Source organism: Rhinolophus ferrumequinum, chromosome 10 (genome assembly GCF_004115265.2).
Source record: "Rhinolophus ferrumequinum isolate MPI-CBG mRhiFer1 chromosome 10, mRhiFer1_v1.p, whole genome shotgun sequence".
Taxonomy (NCBI): Eukaryota; Metazoa; Chordata; class Mammalia; order Chiroptera; family Rhinolophidae; genus Rhinolophus; species Rhinolophus ferrumequinum.
The window spans coordinates 78,538,522-78,556,170 of NC_046293.1; the positions used below are offsets into that span (position 1 = coordinate 78,538,522).

The window sequence follows — 17,649 nt, forward strand, 5'->3', positions numbered from 1 at the left end:
ATATTTTTGCAGAACTGCAAGAACTGTGTTTCCTTGGTGACTGATGGTTAAGTGAGGGAGGAAGTAGAAGAGAAAAATTCTCTTCATCTCTTCCAGAGCTTTGATCATAAATTAAAGATTTTAAATATTTTTGCAATAGTTATGATAGGTTTCCATTATGACTGCTAACAGCCTCCTTTGCTTTATTTATACATTGATGTTTGATGACTTTTATACATCAAAATTGTATTTATCTTCAGCTAGGCAGAATTATTTTAGGTTACATTGGCTATTGTGGTTTAACCTATAGTAACACATAATATATTGAAAGTATAGACTAAGATTCTGAACTTTGTTTATTCACTGTCATTGTGCACCCTTTAGCAGCCATTAAATAAGGTGACAATTTTCTGCATATTAAATTTAATGAGGGTATGCCTCATGGAAATTTTAGGACAAAAAATATTGAGAATCTTATTAGTTATCTTTGATTCATCTATTTTAAAGAAATAGCTATTTAGGGTATTCCTTTTCCTCCTATAAGACATGAAATTTGAACATACTATATTCTTAATATGATTGTATTTTGTATGAGCATATAAAATTTACATATTTTCTTTTATAATGAATTTAGCTTTGGAGTAGATCTCTGAAGACAATATCTAGAGAGAGTGAAAGGGGAAGCTGAAGCAATAGTTCAAATAAAAAACTACTTTGGTCTCACTATGTATGTCTTTTCAGAATAAATAAATGTTCAGGTCCAATTATTTAGAAAATGGTCTCAAATCTCCATTTAAATTTCAATGTTCAAAATAGAACATTAAAACATCTAAGGAGATTTTAGATTTAATAAAATACATTCTACTCTGGACTTAAATCATAGTAATTATGATAAGCAGATTAATGAGGTAGAAGGGACTGGAATTTGTGGAAAGTGTGACCTTATTATCATAGTATCTTTAAAATCTAGACAAAGAATGCCTTGCAACTCATATTTTAACCTTCAAATGTTAAGGTTTTCAAATAAAATAAATATAAACCTGAAATTCTAAAAAGGCAAGTCCTATTCTCAAAGATATGGAATTCTCTAATAAATTCATAAGCTTTTAAGGGATTTAAGGAAACTAAAAGGACACAAAAATGTCTAATGAGATGATTTTCAGAGAATGTCATGTCTAATGTGAGCAAGGACACATGTAAAATATGTAACCCAAAGCCAGGTTAGAAGGAGGACCACCAGGAGGACAGAGTGCCTAGAAAGTTAAAGCCAAGAATAAGCTGAGGTGTGAAAGTTTAAAAAATAATGTTAAGGACACGTCTCTCTGTCTCTCTCTCTCCCTTTCTCTCTCCCCCACTTCCTTTTTCTCTCTCATAAATAAATATACATATACACAATACATATATGAACACACACACAGATATAGCCGTGCACAGACATATATACATATATGTATATACAGAGGGTGCCAAAAAATGTATACACATTTTAAGAAAGGAAAAACTGTATAAAATTGTAATACTCAACATATACTGATAACAAAAGATGATTCCAAGTCATGTGTATACATTTTTTTGGCATCCTGGTATCTGTACACACACACACACACACACACACACACACACACACACACAGAGGGACAGAGACAAACAGAGAGAAAGAGATGCACACACACCTATATGTAATGATGCACTGAATGTGGAGCAATATTAAAAATATTTTTTAAAAAATGATGTTTCTTCAGTTTGGGGTAAATAAAAAAAAATGTTAAAAACAAACAAAAAACAAAGAGCGAGAACTAATCAAATTACATTTTGTTATAACCTTTTTCCTCCTAACAAGAATAATCCCAAAATGAACAGAGACAAAATTCAAAGCAGTAGAAATCTAAACATCAAAGGTAGAAAAAAGATAAGCTGCTTATTTTCAAATTTGAACATCATGGCCCAGGTAATTTCTAAGCCAGTGCACTGATAGCTTTACTAGTAATGGAAAAGATAGCAGAGAACAGGAAGTTGATATTTTCCAAAAAAGAAAAAATAAATAAATAAATAAAAACAAGATTCTGATCTGTGAATTTAATATAGATTCTGAGGAACATTTTAGAATTTACGAAAAGCCTTTCTTTTTCTTTATTTTTCAAAGTAAATTGATTTAGATTTCTTAAAAAACAGAAAAGATCATTCATATTTACAATGGGAACATTAGGAAAAATTTTATAAATTTTGGATAAGATTTCTAGAGTTATGGATTAAAATAACAGGAATATATTGTATCTTGATTTTAGGAAGACATTTTCATAATTCTATATGACATTCTTTAGAACAAAATATAACAAGTTTGGTTAGATGACATTTCTAATGGGTAGTGAAGTTTATGATTGCCTTTGACCATGGGAAAAGCTTCTGGTAGTGTTTTGAAGGGTCATATCCTATTACATATCACTAAGATGGCATTGATTGCTGATTTTGTTATCTCATTTCTAGTCTAACAGGCTACAAAAGTAAAATTATTCCAATTTCACAAATGAGGGAACTGAGTTTCAAAGAAGCTAAATAACTTTCTTAATATCTGGAGGCTAGTAATTGCAGAACTGGGTTTCAAACTCAGGTCTGCATGATCCTTTCACTGTATCTCCTATGAGGACAAAAGGTATCATACTATCAAAATATTTGGTAACGTAAAGCTGGGAAGCTAGGTTAAAACGGTGAATGACAGGATCAAGAGATGGAAAGTGGGGATCATGGAATTCTCTTGAAATTATAGAAATGTACACTTGAAACCTATATAATTTTACTAACCAATGTCACGCCAATAAATTTAATTAAAAAAATAAGAAAATTTAAATAAGAAAAAAAAATCAGTTGAACATGTACAGAATGGCAAATCATGTTTTATCAAGAGACCATGTAACCTAACAAAGTCTGATTATAGGCTTTATTAGTCAATAGTATGGTGATAAAAATAAATATAATCTTAGATTGAATTGATGGATATATTGACAAGGAAAAAAGGGAAATTTTTCTGTTTTCTTCAATTGTTTGAGGACACTGAAAATAATGTTTACAATGTTAATCCTGGATGCCATGTTCTAAAAAAACATGTTGACAAACTGGCAAATGATGAGGGATGTGTTTGTTTTCATTTATACATTATTATTGTGCAGCACAGTTTCTCTATGAGAGCTTTATACAAATTCCCAAAGACTACTGGCTCAGTTAGAAATGAATTGTCTCAGTCTCATAGATGTAGCTATATTAGAGAAATGTTCTAAATGACACTTTGGTTTCCAAATTATATTTTTATACCTAGAAAATATCTACTTTATAAATTGCACAATGTTATAGTTTTTCAATGAGAATGCAAAGGTGCTTGCATTAACACTTTTTATATCCATACCTGTTCTTGCTAAAATGTGTATTTTCCAAAAATGTATATATTTTTCAAAATTGTATTGTGCTTTAACAAAATGCTTTTCTTTGATGGCCATAAATGCTGAAATGGTTTCCTTAAGGAGAAGAATTTTAAGTGTAAGTAAGCTTTTTAGTCAGTTTAATGTATACAAATAGAGACATTGTTTAAGGTATATACCACATTTTGTGCTTCAAATCTGTCAGCATCTTATTTTTATAGCAATTAAATAACTATTCATGAGATATTACTGCCTTTTTCAATGGATATTTATAACAAAGAAAATAATGTATTTTTTAAACTTACTGCAGAGAGATCACATAATGCTTACTTAATAATAGATTGAATGTTATTAAACCTAATAACTGTCTTTTTGTTCTATGCCTATAGGGAAAGATTCTGAGAGTCTCATTCAGAATTTTTTCACATAAGAAACACAACATTAAGCCATGAAAAGCATGTTTGGTCAGATTTTCTTTTGGGCAGAAAATACACATTTGAATGACAAAGGTTATTTGCCCCCTGTGGCCTCTAATGGAAAAGCTTTCTTTTTCAAAGACTTTTCTTTAGAAACCTGACTCACCTTTAACCTATAAAGAAAATACAGAGACATTCTTAGGTGATCGACCAACTTCTTCAAAACCAATTTCAGTAATGAAAGGATCCAATTTATGATGAAATTGTGACCTGTTTAGATCACATTTACATTTATCATTCTCTAGCAAACATCCAATTTCACTGCTATTCTCAGCAATCTTTCTTGAAACATTTTCTAGCAGTTGGTGTCAATGGCTGGTCTTTGTAATCCAGCCATCTTTGGAATTCTTCCAGAAGAATATGTAAAAGTTTCACACATCACTTCATAAAGTCTGCCAAGGGCTTGATATTATACATCTTTGTTGTGTATATTTTATTATTGGTAGTGCAGGAAAAGGACTTTTTTGTAATTTGTAATTTCTGACACACACACACACACACACACAGGGTGCCAAATAAAGTATACAAATTTTTAAGAAAGGAAAAAAAAAACTGTATTAAAATTATACTACTCAATATATACCGATAACAAAAGATGAATACAAGTCACATTTGACTTCTGCAATTACAAGAGGTGCTTAAAGTAGTTACCATCAGTGTCCAGACACTTCTGATTATGGCAAACTACTGCTTGAGCAATGTTGTCCGAAGTGTCCACTTGTATACATTCTTTGACACCCTGGATATATATTTGGTATTGCTATATATAATGATATATGCTATATATATCCGGGGTGATATATATATATATATATATGATATATATATGGTACTATACAACTAGCCAGTTGTTAAAAAATAGTAAGGAAAGCCAATAAAACAGAACATCTTTAGGTATCTGGCAAGTATTCTCCAAATCAAGGTAAAGATAATAGTTTAGTGGCAGTGTTCATCTTTTCTATGAGTTTAAGATTTAGATGTACCACAAAATATTAATATTTATAGGTTCACATTTTCTCTAACACTATAGCAACTGGGTGCAAAAAAATACACAGTAGTTATTGTATCCATAAAAGAAAAATATTTCCCAATTTATTTATCTGAGTTTCTAGTTTAATCAAGTTGAATAGAATGAATGGATTTTTTTTGGACTGTAATCTTTTTTTGGACTGTAGTATACCAGTGAGTCCTAAGGATTCTGTTTCAGGATGAAAGGAAGAACAAGAATAATTTATCTTTTCTTTTCAGTATTACAAGTCTAGTCTTCACACACACACACACACACACACACACACAGACACACACAGATTCATATTCATCTATATAAACATATATTTAAGTCCCTCCATAAACACACATGAAGTACTCTTCATTTCTATTTATCATAAACCCCTTCACCGTTGCTTTTTGTCAAAAATAGAAGGGATGAGACAATTTCAGGACACCGAGGTGCCTAGAATTGCTTTAATGGACAAATGGTGTAGTCACAATTGTCCAGTCTCTTGTAGTAAAATTTACTTAAAGTCCGCTTACCATTTGGGTGCATATACCACAGGAGTATTATTTAGGATACTTTAGGATTACTCCATAGAATGTTAATATGACTTATGGAAGAATTACACCAACTATTTCCAGCTAGCATAACTTATTGTCTAAGCCTCATATAGCAGACAACAGAAAGCATAAATTATGTGAGGAGCCATCTCTACACAATGGAAAAGGTATGGTCTGGATGTCAGAACACCTGATCTCTTATTCTGGCTTTGCTATGAACTAGCTCAGAGTTTAGGAAAGTCAACTGATTCCTATGTTTTTTACTTTTATCCTTTATAATATGTCCATTTAAACTCCAAAAAAGTATATGATAAATCACAATGATTTCAATCACATGAATTTTAATACAAAACATATAAAATCAACTTCAAAAAGTTTTTGCATATACTGAAAATGTTAGTAAGAATGAACTAACTATAGACCTTGTCTAACTTCTTCGATTAAATGCAGGTATCCAATGTAACCTGAAAATATTGGGCATAACTATTATTTTTTTTTCGAAAGGGAAACTAGAAAAAGACTGCTTCCCACCAAAATTGTATTAATATTAAGTGCTCAGTCAATTGTTTTTTATACAATGACCAGTGTTCCCTTTCACATAAATAATCAGGGGAGAGATATTTCTTAAAGCCTTTTTTTTTTCTTTTTAATCGTTCCACCTACACACAAATTCTGTTGTAAAGACATCATTTCTCTGAGAAGGTATTCATTATAGACGTATAGAAGTCTATGGAAACCTAAGTAACAAGAAAAAAGCACAGATTATCATTCTAACCAACTGCATATTCACACAGATGCTTAATAAAAGCTATCTGATGATACAATGAATTATCAATTCTTGAGGAAGTGTATACAGTTGGCAACTATTTTTCAAGACTCACCATCCAACAAACAAATTTTTCTCATTTTAAGTCTTTCACGTCACCTTTTTGACATTCAGTTGAAATTTTGAAACTAACATAACATTAAAAATAGAAATGAAAGTAGCATTAAATATAGACTGATATTCAACTTCAGAATTTGAAATAAATACAAGTGTATATTAGAGTAAAAGTATGATGAAAATGTATAAATCAAAACTGCCAACGCGATTGACTTTTCTTTTAAAATATCACATCTGTTGTTTTACCTCCATAGGACAAAGGTAGCAAAAGAGGTTGTTAACAAAAAAGTAAACAGGAAGACCTGTTTCAATGACTGGACATGTTGATTTAATTGGTTAAGAAGTCCAAATGCTAATACTCTTAATAATGAGCCATTCCTTTTGTGTTTTGGTAACGTATATCCTCATACACTGTATATCAAATGGAATTTTTTGATTCACAGCTGACATTTCAAAGTTTCCATTTTTGAATTCCCCTAGTCTTACATAAGTATCACATTGTCTACTGTGTTTGAAAAGTATAACATTTTCTCCAACATCCAGGACTCCATGATGTAAAATGTCATTTTGCCGATCTTCTGTTCCAGTACTGACTTTAATTTTTTTAATTACAATCGGATTTTCAAATACAATCACAAAGCTGTCTCCTGTTGAAGGTGACTTTCCCCAAAAGTATTCATCAACGCTACTATAAGCCTTGCTTGCTTCATAATTCTCAAAAACATTCATGTTAGTATATAGACTTGCAGGAGGGTTATCAGGAATGTCAGGTGACTCCTCTTCAAAATCATCATCCTTCAACTTATTCTCAGTACCTTTATATGATGAATAATAACCCATATGCTGAAAGAGAGATGGTTTAAAACGGATCACATTTTTCTGAGCCAAGAGACCCCTGAAGTGAGTCAATAACCAATCACAAGGCATTTCTTGATAAAACATTAATAAAAAATGTGCCAAACGTGGGAGGTCATGTGAATGATAAAGTTTTCCAATGTAGCCAAGTTTAGAAAACTCAAGAGTTACCCAGTAAGTTCCTTCTAGGGATGTAATGACTTTCTTGATGGCAGTTAAGAAGTTTTTTGAACATCGAACATCATCTTCAAGCATTACATAATAGTCTGAAGTATTGGCACAAAAATTAAGCAGAAAAGCATAATCTACATTTTGCTTGGAACGAAATTTGACTCTATCTTCTGGATCATTGTAATTTCTTTTAAGGCCATCCAGGATTGGGTAATATTCCTCTGGTGCATGTATAACGATTAATCTTCCTGCAATAATATGATGGGCAAATTTCTGTGTAATATCCTGGACCATGACCTCACGCCAGGATGAATTAAAGTCTGCGAGATGAACAACCACTGAGATTTCCTTCAGCTCTTCATAGCTGGATTGCTCAAAAATTGACTTAATTGTCTCAAGTAAATAGTTTCCTTTTTTTCTTTTCACAGATGAAAGTCCAATTGTAAGAAACCCTGAACAAAAGAATTCAGAAGGAAGACAAATTAAATGTGAAATAGGTTTTTAATAACACAGAAAAAAGAAGTTATTTCCCCCCTTAGGCCTGCTACTATATTAAGTAAAGCTAGTGAGTGATTATGTTCAGAATATTTTGTGATTAAAATGTTATGTTGAACACATAAATGCTAGAGTATTTTATACATAATTGATATTTTCTATGGTAAAAAAAAAGTATCTTAACCGCAATGATGTATGAGTTCTATTGCTGTAAACATTTGTTTATGAAATGAAAAATATGGTTTAAAGTGTTCTGCAGCTTAATGTTCTCATATATACCCTTTAGAGAAGATAGATATTTAGATAATATCCATGCTATTTAAAGAAAGAAAAACTGCAAAAGGAAAAGGAAATTCACAGTTAAGGATGACAAACTGGTCTCAAATGATCAAAAAAAATAAGGATAACTCATTCTTTTAACAATCTTTAAATTTTTTATAGGACACATGTCATATTTTCATTTTTTGTTGATCACTGTCATTATCTTGTGTCAGAAGAGTTCAAAATTGGACTTTAAAACTTTATTTTGAAATTTATCTAGTATATTAATTAGAATGCAAACAATATCATAAGCTATTTTTCAAAAACTGCATTATTGCTCAAATGTATGGTACATTATTCCCAGACATATATATCAGTTTTCTTTATTTTGAAACACATTTATATTAATTTTGTCTGGAGAAATTTTTATTCAGATACTAAAAATCTGAACTTAAAAATTAGATATTTTTAAGGAATAAAATAAAACCCAGTGAAGTGGCAGTTTGCCTTTGAGAAGTGTTCGATGTCTTTGTATAGAATTATTTTCAGTCTTTAAAGTTCTCATTCTCACCATGACTAAGAACTGAAGAAAATTTCATAACCACCATTTGGAAAATAGGAAAATATTTATATTAACCGAGATCACTGTTTTAGTACAGACACCTATGGTATGATTTGCTTAATAATGAAAAAGTCCCTTCCAAGAAAATTTCTTCTCACTTGTCTACATATTTTGCTTAACTACCTGGGCTTACAACCTTGTCTTCTATTGAAAACCTACTATGTTATCCAGTACCATTAAACTCAAGCCACTAGCCTTCATTATGCTTAGTAATGGCTATGTTTATAGAACAGTTTCCACATAAAAGACAGAAGTCTATACATTTTACCTATGTATAATACTCATACAGTCTTTGGGATACCTTTGCACTTTTCATCCGTCCTATTTTATAGATGAAGACGCTAAATCAGTAAGATGAGCTAACTTGTGCAAAGAGCAACACATGGTAAGTAACGTGATACGAAGATTCAAACTGTCCTGTTCTTAACCTCCATTTTACATTGCCTCTTCAGTATAAAGCAATTTTCATATGCACTAATATACATTAGTAAACTTAGCATGGAAAGGGAAAATTATTAATGTTTGAATAAAGGTGGTGTAACAGATGTAGATAAAAAATAATGTCAGTCTTAAGCAATTAGAAGGAAGCTGAAGAGCAGTAAACCTTAATGAAAAAAAAAAAAAGAAAAGAAAGATCTAAAGAAACCTGAATTGAGTTACAATTTCTTCAATCTGGTGATCACAAAGTAACTTGCATAAACACTTCTTAACAGAAGACTCAATTTTTGTGTTCTCCGCACAATCTACCATGTTTCCCCAAAAATAAGACCTAGCAGGACAATCACCTCTAATGCATCTTTTGGAGAAAAAATAATATAAGACCTGGTCGGTCTTATTTTATTATAATGTAAGACTGGGTCTTTAATATAATATAATATAATATACATAATATAATATGGGTCTTATATTAATTTTTACTTCAAAAGATGCATTAGAGCTGATTGTCCAGGTAGGTCTTATTTTCGGGGAAATACGGTATTAAAAATTTTATGACAGTGTATTTTTACAGTCGATGACAACTTACAATTAAAACTGATAAATACTTACATTTTCTTAGTACTTAGTACAGTACTTAGATCATGATACTTTCTGTAATCTATTGTGTCTTGAAATTCATGAAATGTAGTATGTTACTTCTTGGATTCAAACTACCTGTGGTGAGTTGAATAATCTATTCCAAAAATTCAAGTCTACCTGAAACCTCAGAATGTGACCGTATTTGGAAGCAGAATCTTTGCAGATGTATGTAGTTAAAGATCTTGAGGTGAAGTTAAATTAGATTTAGTGTGGTCCCTAAATTCAATGACTGATGTTATTATAAGAATATGAGAGGACACAGAGAGACAAAGGGAAGGAGGCTGTGGAAAGACAGAGGAGGGTTTGTGATTAAACTACCACAAACCACAGAACACCACGGGCGATCAGAAGCCGGAAGAGTCAGGGAAGGATTCTCCCCCTGACTCCTCTAGAGTGTGGCACTGCCAGCACCTTGATTTCAGACTTCTGGCCTCCAACAATGTGAGAGCATAAATTTCTGTTGTTTTAAACCACCTAGTTTGTGATTAATTTGTCATAGAACCTTAGGAAACTAACACAATAACTTCCACAACTTCAAAACTGGTGGCAAGTCACAGCAACCAAACCATTAAGGTTTTAAAATGTATCAATATGGGAATAGCTATTTTTAAAAGCTAACTTTTAAAATTTAAAATAAACTGAATTTTCCTAGTCCCTCTACACGGTCCTACAGCAAACTGTTAATGCTAAGTGAAATAAGTCAGACAGAAAGTTGAGAACCGCATGATTTCACTCATATGTGGCATTTAAAACTGAAAGCAACAAACAAACAAGACAAGCAAATAAACAAACAAAAAACTCATAGACATGGCCAACAGTTTAGTGGTTACCAGAGGGTGAGGGTGAGGGGGTGGTAGATGAAGGTAAAGGGGGTTAAATATATGGTGATGGAAGGAGAACTGACGCTGGGTGGTGAACACACAGTGTGAAATATAGATGATGTGTTACAGAACTGTGCACTTGAAACTTATATAATTTTACTAACCAATGTCACCTAATAAATTTAATAAAAAAAAAATAAAATGAAACCAGTCAAAAAAGTTCATATTCCAATTAAGCCTTTATTTATTTTTTGTTATTAATAGATTTGGATCAGTGAGCAATTGTAATCTGTGAAGAAACATTGAAATATTTCCCCTAAAATATATTGTATGAATAAAACCGATAAACTTTTGTTGCTATATGAATGAAGCAAGAAATCATTATTTTGAAACAAAATACTTTATGTATTTTTGATTTAAAAATGTAAGGATACTTACGCTTCCTTTGTAAAGGTGTAGAAGCTAAGTAGCGATAGGTGACATTGATGGCTCCTGAGAAATTAGATAAATCTTTGAAAGTGTGCACATAGCGTTCTGAATTCAGTTGATGTGTGGATGTTTCCCTTATAAGTTGTTTGTCTCCTTCCTGAATGCCAAGAAAAAGGGCAGAGAAAATAAATAAATAATATATTGCCGTAGATTAAGTAAAGTTTCTATTTATACAATGAATATATGAGCCTGATATATAATGAGTATCATATACACCTCTATTACTGGCAACAAGGTATAGATCATTATCTCTCACCTGGGTCCCTACCTAGAATCTCTGCTTCAGTCTCTCTCTATGCTATTCTACTCTATACCATACTTATATTTGCTTTTTTACAGCAGACATAATAAAGGCATTCTCTTGATTTTAAAAAAATATAGCTACATGAAAACCCCCACTGCCTTTATGTTAAAAATCAAATCCTTTACAATATTTCACCGATCTTAAAATTTTAAGTCATTAATCTGTTCTTATTTCATGTAAAGTAATTGCCACTTAATTCCTCATATTTAAATCGTATTAAGATATTTACTCTTATTCAAGTACTGTCAAATACAAGACCACACATTATTTCTGATGGGGGAAACTTTAGGAATGCTGAGGAAGATGCAGCACTGGCCATAATAGTTGGATTTTGTATAATATTTTAATCAAGAAGTTTTAATCAGTCACCTATATGGCCACTATAATTGAAGACTTGAGAATGGAGAGCCATGGTCCTTGTGACAGGGCAGTGTTTTCCTCAAATGTCTCTGAGAACCTCAATTAGAATACATTTGTACCAAGTCAAGGAAATGTCTTCAGACCTTGCACTAGTCTTTCTCATGATATGTGTGCTGTTGTGTGCTCTCGTGCTCTCGGCTCTCGTGTGTGTATGTGTGTGTGTGTGTGTGTGTGTGTGTGTGGTATTCTGTTGGAGGTGAATTCTGGTCTCTTTATGTGTATATTTAAGATCCCTTTTATCTATTTGGCAATGGACTTAAGTCATTCAATTTGCAAGAATGTTTATATTCAGAAGACATATTCATACTCAAGTAAAATATATCCTGTTAAGGATTAATTGCTTCCTTTTTCCTCTCTTCTTTGATATAAGTTCAATTGTAGATTTTGATTCATTATCTAATTACCATTTGATCAAGCCTTTATTGGTTATATATTATGAGCAAAATGACAACTTGTTTGGCTTTTGTATATGGTTTACTACCATTGGTAGAATATGTTTGGGGACACTAATTAGAAAACAATGTTTCTTTTATGGCAAGGTGTCTACTGTACTATATGGTGTTATGTAGATCTAATTTGACTATTTAATATAGAACGAAAGGTCAGTCATGTGCAAGCAATTAAGACTATAGAGAAAGTGAATGCATTAAATAAATTTGGTCCTCGTATTATTTGTCTGTGATCAATAAAATTTTAATTAAACCCCTGTTGGATCTTGAGATATCACACAAAATAAGTCAGACAGAAAAAAATCGAGAACCACATAATTTCACTTGTATGTGAGATATAAAACAAAGCCAAAAACAAACAAGACAAACAAGCAAAAACTCAGACACAGACAACAGTTTAGTGGTTACCAGAGGGTAAAGGGACAGGGGAAGAAGAAGAGGGTAAAGGGGGTCAAATATATGGTGATGGAAGGAGAACTGACTCTAGGTGGTGAACACACAATGTAAATATTCAGATGAGTATTATAGAATTGTACACTTGAAACCTATATTATATTATTAACCAATGTCATATCAATAAATTTAATAAAAAACATTAAAGTAAAAGATTAGAAAGGATTCAAATACAAAACTTACCTCAACTGCAATGTTGACTATTTTGTGTCAAATTCAAATGCCAATGGAAAAGGTGACTAACTCATACTTTTGAATCTATGGCCAGACTAGAAATGGTTTAAGATTAAAATTTAAATAGTAAACCATGACTGGAAAGAGCTTTCGATCTGGTCATTGCTAAATCAAGATTTATTCTGATTATTGTTTCTATATTTGGTTCCGTTTATTAACCTACATTTAGTGTTTAACACCCTATTTCTGTATTTTATATAGTCTTGATAATTTGGACAAAGAAAAATAATTTAGTCTTTTACAAGATTTACAATATATTTGCCAACTGTAAGATATAGATTTTCAAAATATATGCAATTATACCTCAGATGCTAGATTTCTTATAGATATGACTATACAAGTTAAATATCTATTAAAGCTAATTATTTAAAATTCTTTAAATATAAATATTTTCATCATTGTCTTTATGAAAACTTATAAAACATTATTAAAGTTTTTAAATGAACTAATTTAGGATGCCAAAATGTAACTGGTACTCAGTTTAGCATCAACTACTTTAATAGTGATGTGATGGTGTTCATAACTAACAAGGTCTAGAAGATGCAGCAATAAACATTATAGTGGTCGCAATACTGAATTCCTTTTACCATTCTGTTCTTAGGTGGTGTCACATTCTAAAGGAAGTGCAGGATATTGAGTATCTCTTTAAGAATTCTATCTTGAACACGTAAAAATCCAGATATTTTTCCTGTGATAAGGTAGAATACATGCATCCTCATTGAAGGACATAACAGAATATAAAATAAAATGGAACTTACATGAAATCACTTTATTGAATTTTCAAGAATAAGCTTTACACTTTTCAGTATAAATAATGCAACTTCCTCCTGAGTCGTCACGTTGGCTGCTTTCCAGAGGCATATACCTAAAAGGCCAGGCTCTTCCCTTCTTTCTGTAGCTACTATGCTACAGAGTGTTTCACAGTAATAAGACAAAGCTTTATGACAATCATTTTCTGGATGGGAATGCAATTCAGGGGACTAGCTACAGACTAAATATATACTCTAGTGGCTACTTTGAAAATGCTCACAGCCCAGAGGCTAAGTTGATTGCAGCGTCTCTTCTACTTTGTTTACCTTGGAATACTATGTCTCTTATACTGATCTTGGCTTCCTTTCCCATTAAAAAGGCACATATGTCCCTAATATGTAAGCAATACATTAAACTGTTATATGTCCTGGATCTCGAGGCACCAATGGATTTTCTAGCAAAAAGGACAGCATAGAATGTGCTTGGTAATTCAAGAGAACTTACTACTTCTAATTGTTTACCTGATTTCTCTGAATCATAACTGTTATTTCCCCTGAAATAAGGAAGACAGAAAAAGAAAGACTAATGTCTAAGCTTAAAAAGTCATATGCATTATGGCATTCTGGAGTTAAAAAAAATCAAGTCAGACGATTTTATGAAAAATGAAATAAATACAGATAAAAAGGTCAAAGGGAGAATTGTTAAAAAGAAACTGTTATATCCTAGTAGGGGACAAGTTTCCCAAGAATATTTAACAATTTTAGAAGAACAATTTTAATGTAAGTTTACATTAATGATTTAAAGAACGTTTCAAATTTTTATACATATTAAGCAGTGGGATAAAATTTAGCTCAAAATACAAATTAGGTAGAGAATATCATCTAGTAAATAGTTAAAAATATAATTAATAAAATACTTTCATTGAATTTTCAATAAGGAGGGCTTCCTATACTTAATCATCTTAACTTGTTTTTCCTAACTTAATACAGTTAAAAATAATTTCAGTGTTTAAAGCTAAGAAACAATCTCTGCTGTGCTCCTGTGTTAATTTGCAAATTTGACTAGATACATTCTTAATATAGCCAGAGAAAATTCCATTGAGAAAGTACTCTTTAGTAAGAGCTAATTCATTAAATCATACCCTTCACATTAGGTAGCTAGGACTGATGCATAGATAGGAATGCATAAAAATTCATAAAACAGGGCAATAGTATTTGATCTTATGGGTATATAGCCAATTATTTCTTACACATTTTGCAGTGAATTTAAAGAGCTTTTATTCCAAAACGATATAAGGATGCTTGTTGCATACAGTGGTCTTTTGTCTGGTTAAAGTGAAACATTGAAAGTGTACTTGATAGTGTCTCATAAATACAGCAAGTCATTGAATAAACAAGAATCCTGCCAATACCATGTGTTTGATTTACAAGATGTGATTTCCTTCTGCCAGTAGCGATGCAAGAAATAGATTGTTATTCCAAAATTAAATCATTAATCAAGAGCTCCTCTACTTAATTGATGACCATTAATTCTATTAAAAATAATTGCTGGATCACATGGGCCTTGCTCTATCTATTGTCCTTAAATCTTATAAACCGAATAATCAGGTTTTAAAAAAATCCGAAAAGGGCATTATTAGTAAGGTTCTCCAGTGCTATATTTACCTACATCATGCCTGGTCAAATTCTATTAACCTATGGTGATTTCAGCCTTTGTGAATTGACTGTGGATGGTAGAATGAAGGGTCTACAAGATCAGGACCTCTACAAGAAGGTAAAAGGCCTAGGAAGAGTCAAGACATAGGAATCTGGCATAATTTCACCATTACAGAGCAATGCTAAAGAAAGCAAAGTGCTTTACAGAAGACCTTCTAGGGATCTATACCCATGTAAGATCTTATAGTTGGCTCATATACAGTAGTGTCTGGAAAATAGCAGGTAGTTAATAATTCATGTTTAATTAATAAAATAAAACATTTTGAGGGTTAAATGCTCTTTGTAGTTATTGTCAGATTCTCTCTTGCTAAGATGTTAATTCAAACTTTCAGCATGGTCGCATGATGGAAAGTACTTTTCAGTCCTCTGTATGTCAAAGGTTTTGATTTTCTGAAATATGTGAACAGGTATAATAACGTAAAGATTAGGATTTTTCCAGATATCTTAAGCTCAGTGCAGAGAGAAAAAATGAATAAGCAATAATATCCTTATTATTCTCATCACACATCAAATGATGTGACAATTACAATAAATAATAGAAACAAATTGAGTTCTCATAATTTGCCAGAATAAGTCCTTTTGATTTCTGTAATTCATTTAAAATTCATCATATATTAACTACTAATTCTATCTTTTTAAATTACTAAATAGTTTTCACATCAATATCTTTAGTTCTTGAGGTTCTATGTTACTTTTCAGTGAATATAATTATATAACCCGTGGACCTTTAGGGTTATTCAAAGTCCAAATGAGGTGTCACACATTGCAATAAAATATTATTTCTCAGCACAATAACACAATTAGTATCATTAATTATACAGAGAGAATTTGGAAACTTTGATAATATAGAAAAGCAGAGAAAGTAAGGAGTACTGCCATTAAGCAAATGATGTTTATTCTATATATTTCAAATTAAAGCTCAAATATTGAAATAGTTTTCACAATATTAATTCAGCATAGTGATGAGAGTTAACTTATTTATAATTAGATGTACATATATGAATATATCTAGATCTAGATCTAGAGAGAGCATTAAAGAAAACATTGCAATATAAATTAATTGTAAAGTTGGTAATATAAAATTAATACAAAAATAAGTATATGTATAATACTTACAAATATCATATATATAAAACAAGTGTGTGTGTGTGTGTGTGTGTGTGTGTATATATATATATATATATATATATTTATATATATATAACAATTTTGCTCAAACTAGTTCTATTCCAATAGCCTGAAGTTCACGTGAACTAAGTCTAGTTTGATTTAGGTTTATTTTGAACAAAAATAATCAACCTCCAAAACTTACCAGAACATAGCTATCTTCGATGTACAAGTTCATAAATAGAAGGAAAATGACAAGAACTCCCAAGAATGACACTGTAGAACGTTTTCGCAGGCATCTCATTTTATCTAGTATTTCAAAAATATGTTTCACTTGATGAAATTTAAACATTCTCTCCTGTGGAAAAGAGGCACGGAATTACTAACAATTAATTTGGATGCAAATATTTCATATATATTTCATATATTTCATATATATATATCTCGAGAGCCAGTCCTTTATGAAATCTCACTCATCAAATGTCTGAGCTAAAATTGTTTCCAATTTTACACATAAGATTGGAACAAACTATTAATACAGCAGCATAGGTCAATGAAGAGATTTATATTGATGTTAAGTAAATCAAACTGAAAAGCAAATGTCAGTTATTTATGAACAAATGAACATTGGTAACAATAATGTAAGAAAAATATGCTTTTACCAAGAAACAAAATAAAAATAAGAGGAAAAAAGGCACGTCAACTTTCATTAGTGAGGTATATAACATTAAGGTGATATCTATCTCCATATGTTATAATGTAATAAAAATGAAAGAAGCCAGAGAAATATGCATCCAATATTCATTCCAGATGCATTGAAGGTGCACTGAAAAGAACAACTGGGAGGGAATCTGAATGAAAGAAAGACAAGCCACAAGGGAAGTTAAAGTTTTGGGGATCAGTCAAAACATATATTTGAGAACTTCTGAGTTGTAATTGCTCTGCTTACCTAACCAGAAGTGGGAAGCTGGTTTTGGAAGTTTTGCTCCTAAACCAGAAGATCCACTCTAGAGACACCAGGTTGAGTTTCCAGCCTGCACAGAGCTCAATGAAAAGGTCCATTTAGACCTGGAGGACTTTCCCTGCCATGTGGACCCCAAGATGAATGCAGTGAAAACTGTATA

At 31.4% G+C, this 17,649-nt stretch overlaps 1 protein-coding gene across 1 annotated transcript in view; it reads right to left on the reverse strand.

The window, feature by feature from the left end:
* Positions 1 to 6,615: 6,615 nt before the first annotated feature.
* Positions 6,616 to 17,649, reverse strand: part of MGAT4C (MGAT4 family member C) — a 558,476-nt gene continuing 547,442 nt past the window's right edge. The window contains exons 4-6 of the mRNA XM_033116167.1: positions 16,731 to 16,883; positions 11,043 to 11,190; positions 6,616 to 7,780 (exon numbers count right to left, since the gene is read on the reverse strand). Of these exons, the coding sequence (XP_032972058.1) occupies positions 6,639 to 7,780; positions 11,043 to 11,190; positions 16,731 to 16,877 (1,437 nt within the window). The 5' untranslated portion in view covers positions 16,878 to 16,883 and the 3' untranslated portion in view covers positions 6,616 to 6,638. The remainder of the gene's footprint in view (positions 7,781 to 11,042; positions 11,191 to 16,730; positions 16,884 to 17,649) is intronic.